This window comes from Brachionichthys hirsutus, chromosome 21 (assembly GCF_040956055.1).
Source record: "Brachionichthys hirsutus isolate HB-005 chromosome 21, CSIRO-AGI_Bhir_v1, whole genome shotgun sequence".
Lineage (NCBI taxonomy): Eukaryota > Metazoa > Chordata > Actinopteri > Lophiiformes > Brachionichthyidae > Brachionichthys > Brachionichthys hirsutus.
The window spans coordinates 4365581-4379784 of NC_090917.1; the positions used below are offsets into that span (position 1 = coordinate 4365581).

Sequence of the window (14204 nt, forward strand, 5' to 3'; positions counted from 1 at the left end):
AACACCTTCAGCAATATCAGCGATAAATATAATATACTTATTTGGTAACCAAAAGGGATGAATATATGAATTTGCGTGTTTTGAAGTTCACTTTATTAAAATATGTACTTTTTCCTGTGAACTTGGTTGAATGTGTGGAGAGAGAAAATGACAAGGTGCAGGGGAGAATATAAGTGACTTGCAGAAAGAGATGGGAAACTGAAACAGTGAGCTTTTATGTTTGTAGCCCTAAAACTGCAATGACACACATTTTACAACCACAAAAATGAAGGGACATATTTTGGTGTTAAGCTGGTTGCTTACCTCTCTTATTTTCAGACTACAATGCTAGCAGTCTTAAAAAAAGAAATAAGGTATGCCACGAGACACCGGAGTTAGCTCCACCTATCTCTCTGGTAGATAAACATCCCGCTGTGAGATGAAAAACGCTTCACGAACAGTGTGTTGCTTTTGATTTGTTTTGCTGTCACCACAGGCACTCGGCTCATACTTCTGCAAACGTAAGGGGCTTTAATCAGTGATATAGGCTATAGGCTCAATCGCCACTGTGGTGAAAGTCTGTAGGATTACAAGTGGCGATACAGGCTTGAGACAGAAATAAATGCAAACCCCACTCTCCTGGATTTGCATTGTTTATGTTGCCACATGATGGAAGAATCTTGGGATGATTTAAATTGAATAAGAAAAAAATAATCTAAATTGTGTTTGCTAATTTGAAACCCAATTGCAATCAAATTGAATCTGTCTTCTGATATAACAGACACCTGCATATGCACTTGAACATGTATTCTAGAGGTATGGCAGCTCTGCTCCGAAACGCAAGGCGAGCATGCGCCCTCTATCTTTACGGTACGCTCTACGGTACGCTCTACCCCAGCATGAACCACATCAAGCTTTCTTCTCTCCCAGCAGGATTCCAGTTGTCTTTATTTAACCACCGAGTCTCTCTCTTCCTGCCACCCTTCAGATTGATTGTGACTCCACTTGATCAGGCCATCTAGCATGTTGGTAGCTCCTCCTATCAGTCCTCTCAGGTATTTAAAGATAGGTCAGATGATCACAGAGAAGGTTCCTTTAAACCTATTCCCACACAAATCTGTATGCAGAACTCACACCTCAGATGTTTGGAGCAAAGGAATAATAAGTTCAGCTATCAGGTTCGCGTGCCTGAGACAAGAACATTTTCTACACTTGTGAATCGCTGATTCTGAATGCGACTCGTTGCTGAATGCATTCTTTCTTGTTTCCCCAACACTCTCACTGTATATGCTCTTATGAAGAAGAATGATTTTATAAAGTGAGATAAAATATTAACGCTGATGCTCTTCTGCCGGAGTCCCTGCCTCGAGTCTCCCGTGGCATCTGTGCTTATTAAAATATATTGCTTCTTCTTGGATAGAAGGTGAAATAGATGCACTCTGTGACCAATTTTGGGCCCTGAAAGGCATTCTTATAATGCGAGAGCCACCCCAGTTGTTTACAGAAATATTAACATTTCCCAAGTGACATAAAATGAACAAGAAACACAATTAACATGGAGACAGAGGCAGATATCGAGGGAGAGACAACCAGACAGAGAATAGTTCTGTTAATCTACAGAGTTAAACACTGCTTTTAGAAATTGGAAATATTTCTACACTGAGCTAAATTTAATTGATTTAGAATGCTGCTATGGCTCCGGTACTTTAATATTCAGAGCATTCATTAGGATGTGCCATTTAAGTTACACCATGTAAGGTACACGATTGTGTTCATACTTGCTGGCAATTTAGAGTCACCAGTTCACCTTTACTGCATAATCTTTGGTGGTGGTGGTGACAGTGCTACCCACTGCACCAACTTTCCATCATCTGTTTAGAACTATCACTTACAACACACAGTAATTTTCTAATACCAAAATGAAGTAAAACGTATTTTTTCCAGAAATACAGAAACATATGCACATCAAACCAGTGCTGCCTGGAGTGCCTGTGTGAGCATCTCTGCATTTTCGATACACAAACACACGTCAGACTATAAATCAGGATAGTGATGCAGAACTTAACTCTGGCTTCCACAAAAAGGTACGAAGAAGAATCGGGAGAATTCTGCCAACCGAATAATTTACACCTCGACAAACCATTTCATAGCATTTTTTACATTTTGGCACAAAGATTCAGACTTATGCTTTAAGACAGCTGTAGAAGTGAAGCATGACTGCATTTGTTCCAGTGATGATGATCCAATGAAAAACATCAGGACTACAGCAATGTACTGACACTCTGAATGTCACACACACACACACACACACACACGTTTTCTATGCACCTGGCTGAGCTACAACACATGTCCCATACAAAAAGGTAGCAACAAAGAGCCGTGAATGTGTTTCAGCTCGTCTTAGCTCTAGAGGCCTGGCTGTGTTTCCACCGTGGACATGAAGTGCCTGACAGCAGCCGCTCATAGTGGGCTAACTCTGACTACCACCTGGTTGACCTCGCAACAGTGACAACAGTCAGTCTGTCACATTAAGACACTCTGAAGTCACTGGGGTTGCTGTCTCCCTAAATTATGTGTCAAAAAACCACAGCGACATAAATTCACAGAGGTCATCCTCCTGCGTAGTCCTCAGATACATTTTTTAATTATGCAGGAAATGAAGGGACTAAAGAGAATTTGGGTGCGCACTTAAAAGTTTTATCAAGAATTGGCAACACAAAAGGGAAATCATGCATCGTTACAAACTAAGCATCTCGATTTCTGAATACAGCTGAATTCACAATAGCGTTTGAGTTAGCTTTCTCACAAAGAACAGAAGCTGGAAGGTGAGTAGTGAAAACTGGTGATACTAACTCGCTCCTTTGGGGTGAGTGGATTTAGATGGGTGGTTGCTGGGGCTTCTGTAACATTAACAGGCTGTAGCAACAGCATTGCTTTCAGGGTTAGCAGCAGGAAAGCAGCTCAAAAAAGTAAACTCAGCAGTGATGGTGAACGTCCACCTCATTAAAATAATGTGTTTGATATATGTTACAATGAAGGATGCAGTAATTGAAAGCGTATTCACAGTTGCATTGTATTGTCATGTGTTCCAATTATGTATCTCCCCAACCTACAGGTCAACTGCATATTTATACGTGCATTTTTGTTCTTACCTGTACTTGTAAGACTGAGGTGAACGTTTTAGCATCTTCTGCAACCCCTCCAATATAAAGAGACCTGCTGAAAACTGGTGGGTGGTCGTTCTCATCCTGGATGTCAATTACCACCTTCGCTGTGTTAGCTGGGGCACACAAATATTTTTTTTACAAGTTATAATACACTTATATTGACTTTACAAACAGTGGCATTTTATTTGTTGGCAACAGCTGTGTAAATGCTGCTTGAGGAACTGCATACAATTTCAAATACAGATGTCTCCTGAGACACACAATGTGTGTTCTATGCTTGAGGAACAAGCTGCAGGGATGAAAAACAAACACTAAAAAAATGAAGAAACTAATTGTCAGGACGTTCGTTTATCAATATATGTATGGAAAAAACATTTAAATATGAGATGACAACCATCCAGACATTACATAGCGACACGACGCAACACACCTCCTATAGTTAAATATCTTTAGACTTGCTGGCATGTAATGTAGTTATTTATAGAACAGAGGACTGGGAATATCTGCAAACGGTCCACCAGTTGAGGCTGAACACTGAGTGCTGGAGATGCATCTGGCTTTCAATGCATTTACTGAGATGACTTGAGTGTGCTTGGTTTAATCTCTGTTCTCCCACAACTCATCTGATTATTGATTAATGAAGAAACACCTTACACATTTTTAATTAGCAACAAGGAGTTGCTCATGCACTAAATACGCATTATGGACTTTGAAACCATGCCCTATACATTGTTTAAAAGGGCCCATCTGTTTCTCTACAACTACCTTAATGATGGTGAAAAGCTGGAATTCAGAACTAGCTCTCTGTTCCTTAGAGGTTTCTAATGGGATCAAAGGATAGGACAGTCGAGTGAGTCATGGCTCAATGATTGTTAGCTTCACTTTCAGAGCTCGTACAAAAGTACAAAAATAAACAAAATTAAACACTTTAATGATTAAAAAAAACTAATCTTACAAGTTCAGTTTAAACTTTGATGTGACCTGCATAATGCATTCTGTCATCAAGGTTACAGCATTACAGATAAAATCTTCCATCTCTAAACCCCATACCAGCTTGACCGCTTTGATCACCGCAGATATGTTTGATATTTAACAATTCATTTTGGACAGCTGCATGATTGCTTGTAAGAAAATATTTGAGACCCAAATCAAGGAGGAGGAAGAAATGAAAACTTCATAAAAAAACAACAGCAACGAAGAAAACAAGCTGGTATAGTATTAAAGGTTTGACAGGGGTTCAGGAAAAAGGCTTAAGAACAACAGCTAAGGTCAGTAAAACATGTTTTCCAAGACAGTGAATGTACTTAAAAAAAAGAGCTGAAGATAAGTTAAAGAAGAGAGAACTCTCCTGAGACAGAGTAAGAGAGACATAGACCAGTCCCACAAAGGAAAGATGCAGACTGTGTAATTATCTTCACATTGCTGCATTTTTCCGTTTCGCATTGTGTTTATAATTACAGAGAAGATAATCTTTGAAATATTTGGAGATATGCCGAAGCACGTCCTGCAATCCCAGAGGTGCAGGGTTCATGAACCCAACAGCACACTTACTCTTTGAGGGAGCCCGGAGGTGTGAGGACACCACTCCCATGGAGTCTGCTTCTACCTTCAGAACAAAACTGGAGTTGGCCTCGTAGTCCAGGGGCTTGGCTGTGGAAATCAGTCCCGTTGTTTCATTTAACACGAACACACCTAGAAAAAGTGGAGAAGAGAGGGAGAGGGAGAAACAGAGCACAGAGATTTTGATTATTTATTTAAGAATGCATTTATCTATTTCTTGCATGCAATTGCTAAATAATACTACTAATACTTACTCCAGAAAGGCAATGTTAAAATAACTTGCAAAGCTAAGCAGTTTATTCAGTCTCATACAACATGCATTTTATTTTCTTTATTTACATCAGCCAGTTCAGTGTTTCAAACATTCACCAGGTGCTACTCTGCTTTTTTAAAAAAAGTAAAAATCCCCCAGAGTAAACTCACCTCCCTCGTTGCCTTCAATGATGGAGTAAATGATAGTTTGATTGACAGCGGCTGCCAGGATGACTCCCACTGGCGTTCCGACAGCAGCACCCTCACTCACTGGTGAAAATCTGGGAATGGATCAGTCAATCAATATCAAACTGATAAGAAATGTAATATGCATATGTACACTATGAGCCCACTCCTTCTCAAGGGTTCACATGTCTGGCAAGTTAAATACAACCGAGAGTTTTATCTGTCAACTGTGTCCAATAAATATTTCCTCATGCATTTAGACAGCTTTCTGTTCCTTGACTTAAACCAAAGATGAAGCACGCGTGAGCAACGTTCACTCAGCAAGGTCGACGGAACGGCATTAAGGTAGGAAGTTTTTCCTGAAAACTTTATTTAAAGACAAAGTCAAATAAAGAGTTTTCTGCTTTTAAATAAGGGAATTAACTAATTGACTTTGTCGCAACATATTTTTTTATTTCTATTTATTGTTTTTTTTTAACTAATTGACAATTTTGCAATGCTAAATATCTGTTAACGAAAAAGTACACACACACACACACACACAAAATGATGGTGCCGAAGTTGCACACAAATTAAGTTTCAAGATCAACCCCCTACTGTTGAATGTCTTCAAATACAAATCATTTAAATATATACAATTCCTAAAGAGTTAAATTTCTTTTCATGCATGGACCTCACACCTGTGGAACTTCTAGTGTGCATTCATATCATTAGAAACAAGGACATGCACAGTTCTTCCTTTAGATTCTGATTAAGATAAGACAACAAGCTTTTTTTTTCTTTTAAATGCTTCAAATCTAGCCATGCTGCTAAGCTTCTTCCAACTTTAACAACAAACTTTACTGTCCAAGAGTTGTATTCGAAGAGCAATGCATATACTCACTCTTGTTTTGATGCCATTGTATATCTATCACATATTTTATTTGCCACTGTAGAGGGTTTACTGTTGTTTTAAACTATATTTGTATCGTGCTCTTATTCAACTAATGTACTGAAACAGACAGGCAGTAACAGATAGATGAATAGATGCATTCGGCTAACCACCTGCTCTGTCCAAATGCTCCAAGAAAATATGTCATAAACCTCAGGTTAAAATCTAAATTAACATTCCATTGTCTTGCATTAATTCCCTGCAGGATCAGTAACGTTCACATAGTTCTGATCTTCATTATACAATAAATTGAGAGGTATTAGGATAAAAGTGAAATATTAACCTGCTGTCAATACAATTTTTTTGTCAACAGCATAAACACACAGACACAAGAAGCGCATATTCAGATGTAGGGAATGCATAAACATTTTAACAGCTGTGAGAGTGTTCAATCATCAGTATGAGGGAAGAGACAGACTTATGAGGATAGTGACAGATGCTGGCAGTGATACCCTCGTCTATATGGGCCGTTCCCTCATAACTACTGTCATTCATTTGCATCATTATGGTTTTGTTTTTTAAGTCTTTTAAGTCTGGGTACTGAGCAGTGCTTTGGTTCTGTCTGGCAATGCCTCCTTCCATGACAGGCAACTTTGATATTTGTATGATGTACTCTGTGCTGCAACAGTAGCTCAAGTCAGGAGAATCATATTAGTATAGCCCGTCTGGTTATTATTATTTAAGATGAAATCTATTTTTGAAGATGCTAGAGGTCCCGGGTTGTGTTTCCAGGCGTTGCAGTGTGTCTTGCTCTGTTAAGAGGTAGAAGGGCGGGACTATTCAGTTGCTGTGCCGGCAGGCGGCGGGAGTTCTGTGTGTGCCGCCCAGACGGAGCTGTCCAGTGCTGAATTTGAAGGTGGCGGCTTTTCCCCCACCAGAAGGAGCTGTCCAATGCTGAAGTTGAAGGTGGTGGCTTTTCCGCCCCCAGAAGGAGCTGATCAGAACTGAACTTAAGGTGGAAGCTATTCCGCCCCCAGGAGGAGCTGTCCAGTGCTGAACTCAAAGGTGGCGCCTTTTCCGCCCCCAGAAGGAGCTGCCCAGTGCTGAATTTGAAGGTGGTGCTTTTCTGCGACATGGACTCGGGGAAAATTTTATAATTCTGGTGTTTTAAATAAATAGGCTGGCCTTCAGGCGCTTTGATCATCCGCTCTCCAAAGCCAAAAAAACAAGTCGTCTTCCAAAACTAACCTAATATGGATATTCTTTCTGACTCGATTTGACGACCACAACAACTACTCAGGGAAGAATGTTTATCAGGGAAAAACATGTATGGTGAATGTTTGCATTTTACATCATGCAAAGAACAGGTTAAACAAGGTGAAATGTGTGTTTGTGTGCATGTGTGTGTTTGTGAGAGGCATCAGGAGATAATAATGATTTAGCGTATCATCATTAATCAAAACAAAAGTATTGTGATTACCATCTGTCTGTGCTTTGAAAGCACATCATCAATCGTGCTCACTCTATTCATGATTCTTTACCTTTCTTATTAGACGCTTGACACCACATCTACTGAAGAACACTGAGAATTCATTCTGGAATAAAAAAGCAAAAGCATAAACAAACATAACCTGCACCACAATCGGTGACAGCAGATCAACTGAATTTCCCTATTATTCCATTACACCTACAAAGAATTGTCCCTTGATAGGATGGCTCCATGAAAGCCTACCCCATGAATTTGGAATTACATAGGTATCAGGCACTGCCCTTTCTCCCAATGCAGCCTCATAGGTAGCAAGAGTAGTGTCAACCTTAGGCCGGTCCCAAGCCCGGATAAATGCAGAAGGTCGCTGCAGAAATGGAATCCGGCATAACACTTTGCCAGAATTAATCAATACATCGACTAGAAAGTTGAATTGCTATCAAAAACCTTTACAGGCTTCATCGTAATTAAATTGTAAAGTAGAAGAAAATGAATGGATCGGCATTTGTGGTGCTACACTCTAATCATGGTACAAAACAGCATACCTCATGGTTGGATCTAGAAAGTAATGACTATATTTTGGCTCTGCGTGGTGCTTCTTCTGAAAACATTTAAAATTGTATGTTTTTTCTTCCCTGTGTTTAGATCCACTTATTTCAGGAAGCACATACAAAGTTGCAGCACACAATAACATACTTTACATTTTGCCTTCAACACTAGCAGCGGGGGATTTTCCATTGAAGCCTTTTGATTTGACCTTCTGGTTTGGTTAACTGTGTGTTAAAGCCAAGAAAAAACTGTCTCTCCAGTAGAGCTACAAGAGACAGCGGGCATCCAGCAGAACAGCATATAAACATGCCTGAAAGGTAGAAAACAAGTACGGATAATCCGTCTGAGGAGATTCTCATGTCCCTGTCTGGTATTGGTTGTCATGCAAACCTTCAGAAACAGTTGCATCACTTATGTCACAGCACGTCTGGAGCTCAGCGCTTTGAGGAATTTTTGCTATGTTGTTTCTGTTGTCGGCATGGCTAATCACACTTAACTTCCTGGCTTGGGTCCACACCTGCATAAATTAAGATCTCATTTACACATTACTATTTTTTGCTGTAAATGGAAGGTTTTCCATTTTATCGTCTCTGTCTTCAACTCACAGTCATCCAATTTCCTGTGAGTTAACAGGGCTGATGGCGGTCGTTGTAAACCCGGGCCTCGACCGATCCAGTTTCTTTCATATTTAAGGTTGATTGCATGATTCTGGCATAGTTTTATGCCGGATGCCATTCCTGCCGCAACCCTCTGCATTTATCCGAGCTTTGGACCGGCTCAAGGGAGACGCTGGCTGTGCTACGCTAGCTCCTGCAAACTGTGCCGCCCATGCTACCCATGAGGCTGCATTATTTCCTCACAGTGCACTTTTCACTCCACTATTCTCCTTCACCAACTTCCTTCATCTGTCCTCCCCCAGATTGCCCAAAATTATCTCTACCAGTTGCTATCTCCTCATTACCTCTCTCTCTCTCTTCATGCTGTACTCCATTCTTACCGCAGACTGTCTCTGAGTTGCAAAAACAAATCTTAAAAATAACAAAACTATTGCTGCTTGCCACGCATTGCCACAATCGTAAAATTACCAGAAGCAATGTCCAGTGTGTGCATCAACAAAACAAGTCATAATGTATCAAATGCCTTTCCTGTACAGGAAGTAAACTGAAATGTTGCATTTTCTAGTCAGAAAAACAAGACTAAATTGAATGACCTTTATTTAAGATTTTAAATGATTGTCATCAATAAGAATATGTCAAACATTTGCAGTATAATTACATTGTATCTGATTAAATGGAGATTATGCTGTCTATAAACCTAAAATTATGAAAGGTCTGGCTCTGTTTATTTCACATCTGCATCTTTTATGCCTCTATGTGTTACATAGAGGCAAATTAAACTATACCTGTGCAAAGTTCAAGAATATATTTGGGCACTGGCTCAGTCTGCCATAAATGGATTTCTTGAGTTTAAGTCTGTATCACTTCGTAAAACCTGATTAAAAATAAATGTTGTTGTTATTTCTGCTAACTTGCTGGTAAACAACCGGCATCATTGTCTTTCAAGAGGAGAATTGGCAGCTCTGGGATTGTGATATCCAGCTGGCAGATAGCGATAAAAACTGTAACCTCCTGCCAGGCTGCCTGTGATTCTTAAACAGAGTGCGCTGTTGTTAGATACGGCCCGGTTTATCTAAATCTCTCACCATGATCTAGGATTTTATGTCTGTCTTTGTAATGATGCAAGACAAAGCAACATATTGCAATCTTTGATTAGACATTTTCAAGATCTAAAACAAAGCTTTGAGGTTTAGAGTCATTTTTCCTCCTAATACGCCCTACAATGTAATCACATTCTAATTAGACAAATTAACAAAGTAACAGGCTAAGGGGCATTCTGACAGCATGGGGAGACTCTATGGCTGCATTCATACGCGATGACTTGCTCACAAACACACAAAACAAAAGCACACACTCGCAAGGGTAGGTGATTGGAGAGGTTTGCAGCTCTCAATCGTCTTACAAAATGCAATATTTTCGTTTTGTTCACTTAACCACATGCTGATCATTGCCACTGGGAGCTGATACCTATTCATGTGCTTGTGATAGTAACTGCATACTAATTCTGCAGGTGCAAGGATGGTCCTACAGTGAGGAAAAGATGGAAGGAGAGGGAGAAAAGGAGAGTAATTCTCTACTGCACACAGTTGCTACGATCATTTAAAAAAACTTCTCCTAAGCTTATTAACTATTTTACAAGATTAGAAACCCACAGTGTGAAAATGCACAAACAGCAGGTTACAGTGCCAAAGCTATATTTTGCTGCCATTCAGACACATCAGTGTGCTGTTAGCAAGTCTGTGTGTGTGTGCGTGCACATGCACCTGTGCATTTCTTTTTCTCTTTCTCTATTCAGGTTTAATGCATGGCGAGCACGCAGATCTTGTTTCATCCTGACAAACATGAAGAACATATCAGAAATCGACATTTTTAATAACTATAAAATCACCCCGCTGCCTCGTTTTCTGTTGTGTATGTAAATCTTTCATTTTTAAAATGAACGCAAGATAAGAAGCTGCTTTACGGAACAGCAGCTTGCAGCGTTGCACACAAAATCCCAGTGTGCAATGATTAATCAAGGCACTTTTGTACTGCGTAGCATATTGGATGTCAAAATTAAAATGTAATGTTTAATTAAAGTCCTGGCATTTACCTATCATCATTCAATTAATTAAAGTTTTGTACATATAAATAAAAGGGAATAAATCGGGTGCTATAGGTGCTACACTTCTTACCCAATGGGAACACAAACAGCTCAACAGGTGAAGCTAAAGGTCATGAGTATATTTTAAAAAGTGCTCAATAATTGTTTGTTCAAGAATAATGAATGTTTTCTCTGTTGGGGTTCCACCAAATATTGTTTAAAGAATCTGCATGTAGCTACGTGTATTGCTGTTTTAACCAAACACAGCCTTTATAAAGTAATGACACACAAAGTAAAAAATAGCTTTCCACAGATCTAAATAAAATATGTGAAATATAAATTTTAATGTCATGGTGGCAACAGATTCCACTCGTTATATGAATAATTGTGACAAACCCAACCTTCTTAATGGCTAGAGGCTTTTAATGTTGAAACCATACAAAATCATTAAGCTGCATTAGTAAGCTCTTAAAAGCACACTGCTACAATGGCAAAATGTAATTCAATAAAGCTAATTTATTTAAAAGTAGACGCACTTTACTCTGTGTGAATGGAACATAATTGTACAAATAACACACACACACATACATGCATGAGAGACTAAAATGTTATGCACAATTGGCTTAGAACACATTAACAGCTTATGTATGGCATTGTACAAAGTGATGTGAACTGTATATTGATTGACAAATAGAATAAAGACAGACTCTAATCAACGCTCACATAAACAGTCACAAACACCTTTTTCTGGAAGCTATGTTACATATTCATAAACGCAGCATTATATGGTTGTCTGACATGTTTCCATCTTGGCTCTGGGCTTTTCCCTAAAATAGACGAGAGATTTAGTCTGTTTTGTGCAAAATACAAAGCTTGACATCTTGAAATTTTGTAATAGCTGTAAAATGTTGTGACTGATGTCTCAAATTAGTTCCAAACATGGTCATTAGCTTGAGCTTGTGACGCTCAGATGCTGAAAGCAGCTGAAATATAAAAGACGATACATGTCTTCGTTAAAAGAGCATCAAAGATATGATTTGTGTTAAACTGAAAATTGATACTGAGTTAGTGCAGAGGCAGCTGACTGCATGATGTAAGATATGTCACGTTTACACTGTGCAAAATCGGTGGCATGACAAAGTGCCTAAACAGATGCTCTGCACAGAAATCTGTGGGAAGCGTTGGTGAGCAATGAAGGTGGAAGGCACAAAAAAAACAAGAAAAAGAAGTCTGTGAGAGAATAAATGTGACAAAACTAATACAGTCCCTGCGACAAAGCTCGCTTTGATTGTCTCAAGGTTTGACAAGCTTTCGGTTCAAAACAGGAAAAAAAAAATGTTTATCAGCATCATCTTCTAAAATCTTCCTCCGAGTCTCCAACATCCTACCTGACAGACAACAAAACAAGCAGGCAAGTGGAAAGAGACCAATTCACTTCCTGCAGGGGACAAACTGACAGAAAGGCTATTAAAAATAAACGTTTTAAAAGCTACGACTCTGGTAGACTCTGGTAAAGATAGAGGGTGACAGTGACAGGACAGAGAACAATACAAATACAGAAGAAAACCTCTTCTATTAGACATATGAAATCACTAGAAGAATATATCAAGATGGAGATAGAGAGCGATGACAGCTGTATACTATTGGCTGGTTTCACATCTGACTACCGTACATTTAGTCCAGCCAATCACAAAGGAAAAACCCGAGATGACTCCGTAACCTCATATAGCAGGCTCCGACTGGAATAGTCATATCAATGACACTCATGAGGTAAGAGTACTGTTCATCAATGTTGACTGAGTGGGTAAAGTTTGAGGATTGGGGTTGTTGGCGACTTAAGAAGAAAGATACATTTTTAAGGCTAGAAAAAATATTCATATTTATTTTCTTTATAAGCTGTTTCATAGACAAGCCCACCAAGTTTATCTAAACCCAAATACACTAAAGCATGGAAAGTATCTGAAACAGAATTACAATTCATTGATTGGATGATCAAATATTATGTTATGTATCAACAAATATTGATACATAACAGGATTGTAATTATTTTCTGCAGACAAAAAATATTGTGTGTGTGTGTGTGTTTTTTAACCTTTGGAATGAGGATATTTCCTTCCTCTACTAAAACAGGCTTCTAGAGGCTGTTTATATGTTTCTGTCAAAGTTTTAGACGGGCACACAAAAAAGTGCAGAGTTGAGAAAATATGTGTGTGTGTTCATATATTTTGGAATATATTTCAGAGTAAAGTGTGATGCCGCATTAAGTGCTTCTTGCTTTAATCTATCAGAGAAAAGGTTAATTATAGTAGATATTCTTCTTTGCATGCAAAACATTCCCCACCGTATTTTAATTCCACCTTTACTGATGCCGTTTATTAATTTTCCTGATGAAAAGCCAATAATAGGTTTTAGTCAGGAGAAAACTTTCAAGGTAACATATTTATTTTAATGTTAGTTTGGTTTGCATTAAAAAAACACCTTTTTTTAAATTAAGACTATGAGTGTAAATGCCTGTGTGTATTTGTATGTGTAAGAAATGGCATAATCTTGGTATACAGTAATCAAAAATAACACTGGCTTGAGTTTAAATTTGAGATAAATGCTGGCTCTAAGCTTCCTCTATACGTGCATTGCATGTAATTTGCAAACATTTACACACGCCATTCCAGGGCTCTTAAACATATTCGACAGTACAAATATAACGGCAGTAATGTATGAAGATATAAATGCAAAATGCACATCTTGGTTACATTTTTCAGTTGCAACATATCTACATGCCGTTGAAAACAGCCTTCTGGTGTTCGCATAGAAATGACTTCTTTACTTTATCACAAAAAGGCAGCAGGTGTTTTCTCATCCACCCAAACTGATATTTTCAGGATCATAATAGCAAGCGCTTGTGCATGTGTTTGTGTGCATACCTGTATTCTTCCCGAGTGAAGACAGGAATGACAGAAGGCTGCAGCACTGTGATCTCGACGAGAGCTGTGCTCTCCTTTGCAGGCTCACCTTCATCATAGGCAACCACCACCAGCTGTCAGTCAAACACACAGAGGGAGTTCAGCTCAATAGATTCAGAAGAACTTCAGACAATTCCTACATGGTTGGCTTGCAACACGCAAGACAAGTGCCAACACTTATCTCTGTGCCTGCAAACTGCTGACAGTGGGGGCAGCAAAATGAAAGGATGCAGCTAATGTATGAAAGGCCTATAATAAACCAAAAATAAATGTCTGTATTTGTTGCCTGCGTTGAAAAAGCTCATGAGGAGGATGAATGTGTATCCCACCGGTGTGGTTATTTTTTGTTCCTGTTAAGCGTTCCCTCCTCATTGAGTAGGGGTAGGGGCGGGGGGGGGGGGGGGGGGGGCATGAAGGACTAACTAAATAATGAAGGACTAACTAAATATCAAGATGTTAATATATTATGCTTCCTCCCTCTTATTCAGCCATGA

At 39.1% G+C, this 14204-nt stretch overlaps 1 protein-coding gene across 1 annotated transcript in view; it reads right to left on the reverse strand.

Moving 5' to 3' along the window:
- LOC137910506 (protocadherin-15-like) overlaps positions 1–14204 on the reverse strand; it is an 87289-nt gene that overhangs the window by 23353 nt on the left and 49732 nt on the right. The window contains exons 25-28 of the mRNA XM_068754942.1: positions 13672–13784; positions 5130–5239; positions 4698–4838; positions 3132–3259 (exon numbers count right to left, since the gene is read on the reverse strand). Of these exons, the coding sequence (XP_068611043.1) occupies positions 3132–3259; positions 4698–4838; positions 5130–5239; positions 13672–13784 (492 nt within the window). The remainder of the gene's footprint in view (positions 1–3131; positions 3260–4697; positions 4839–5129; positions 5240–13671; positions 13785–14204) is intronic.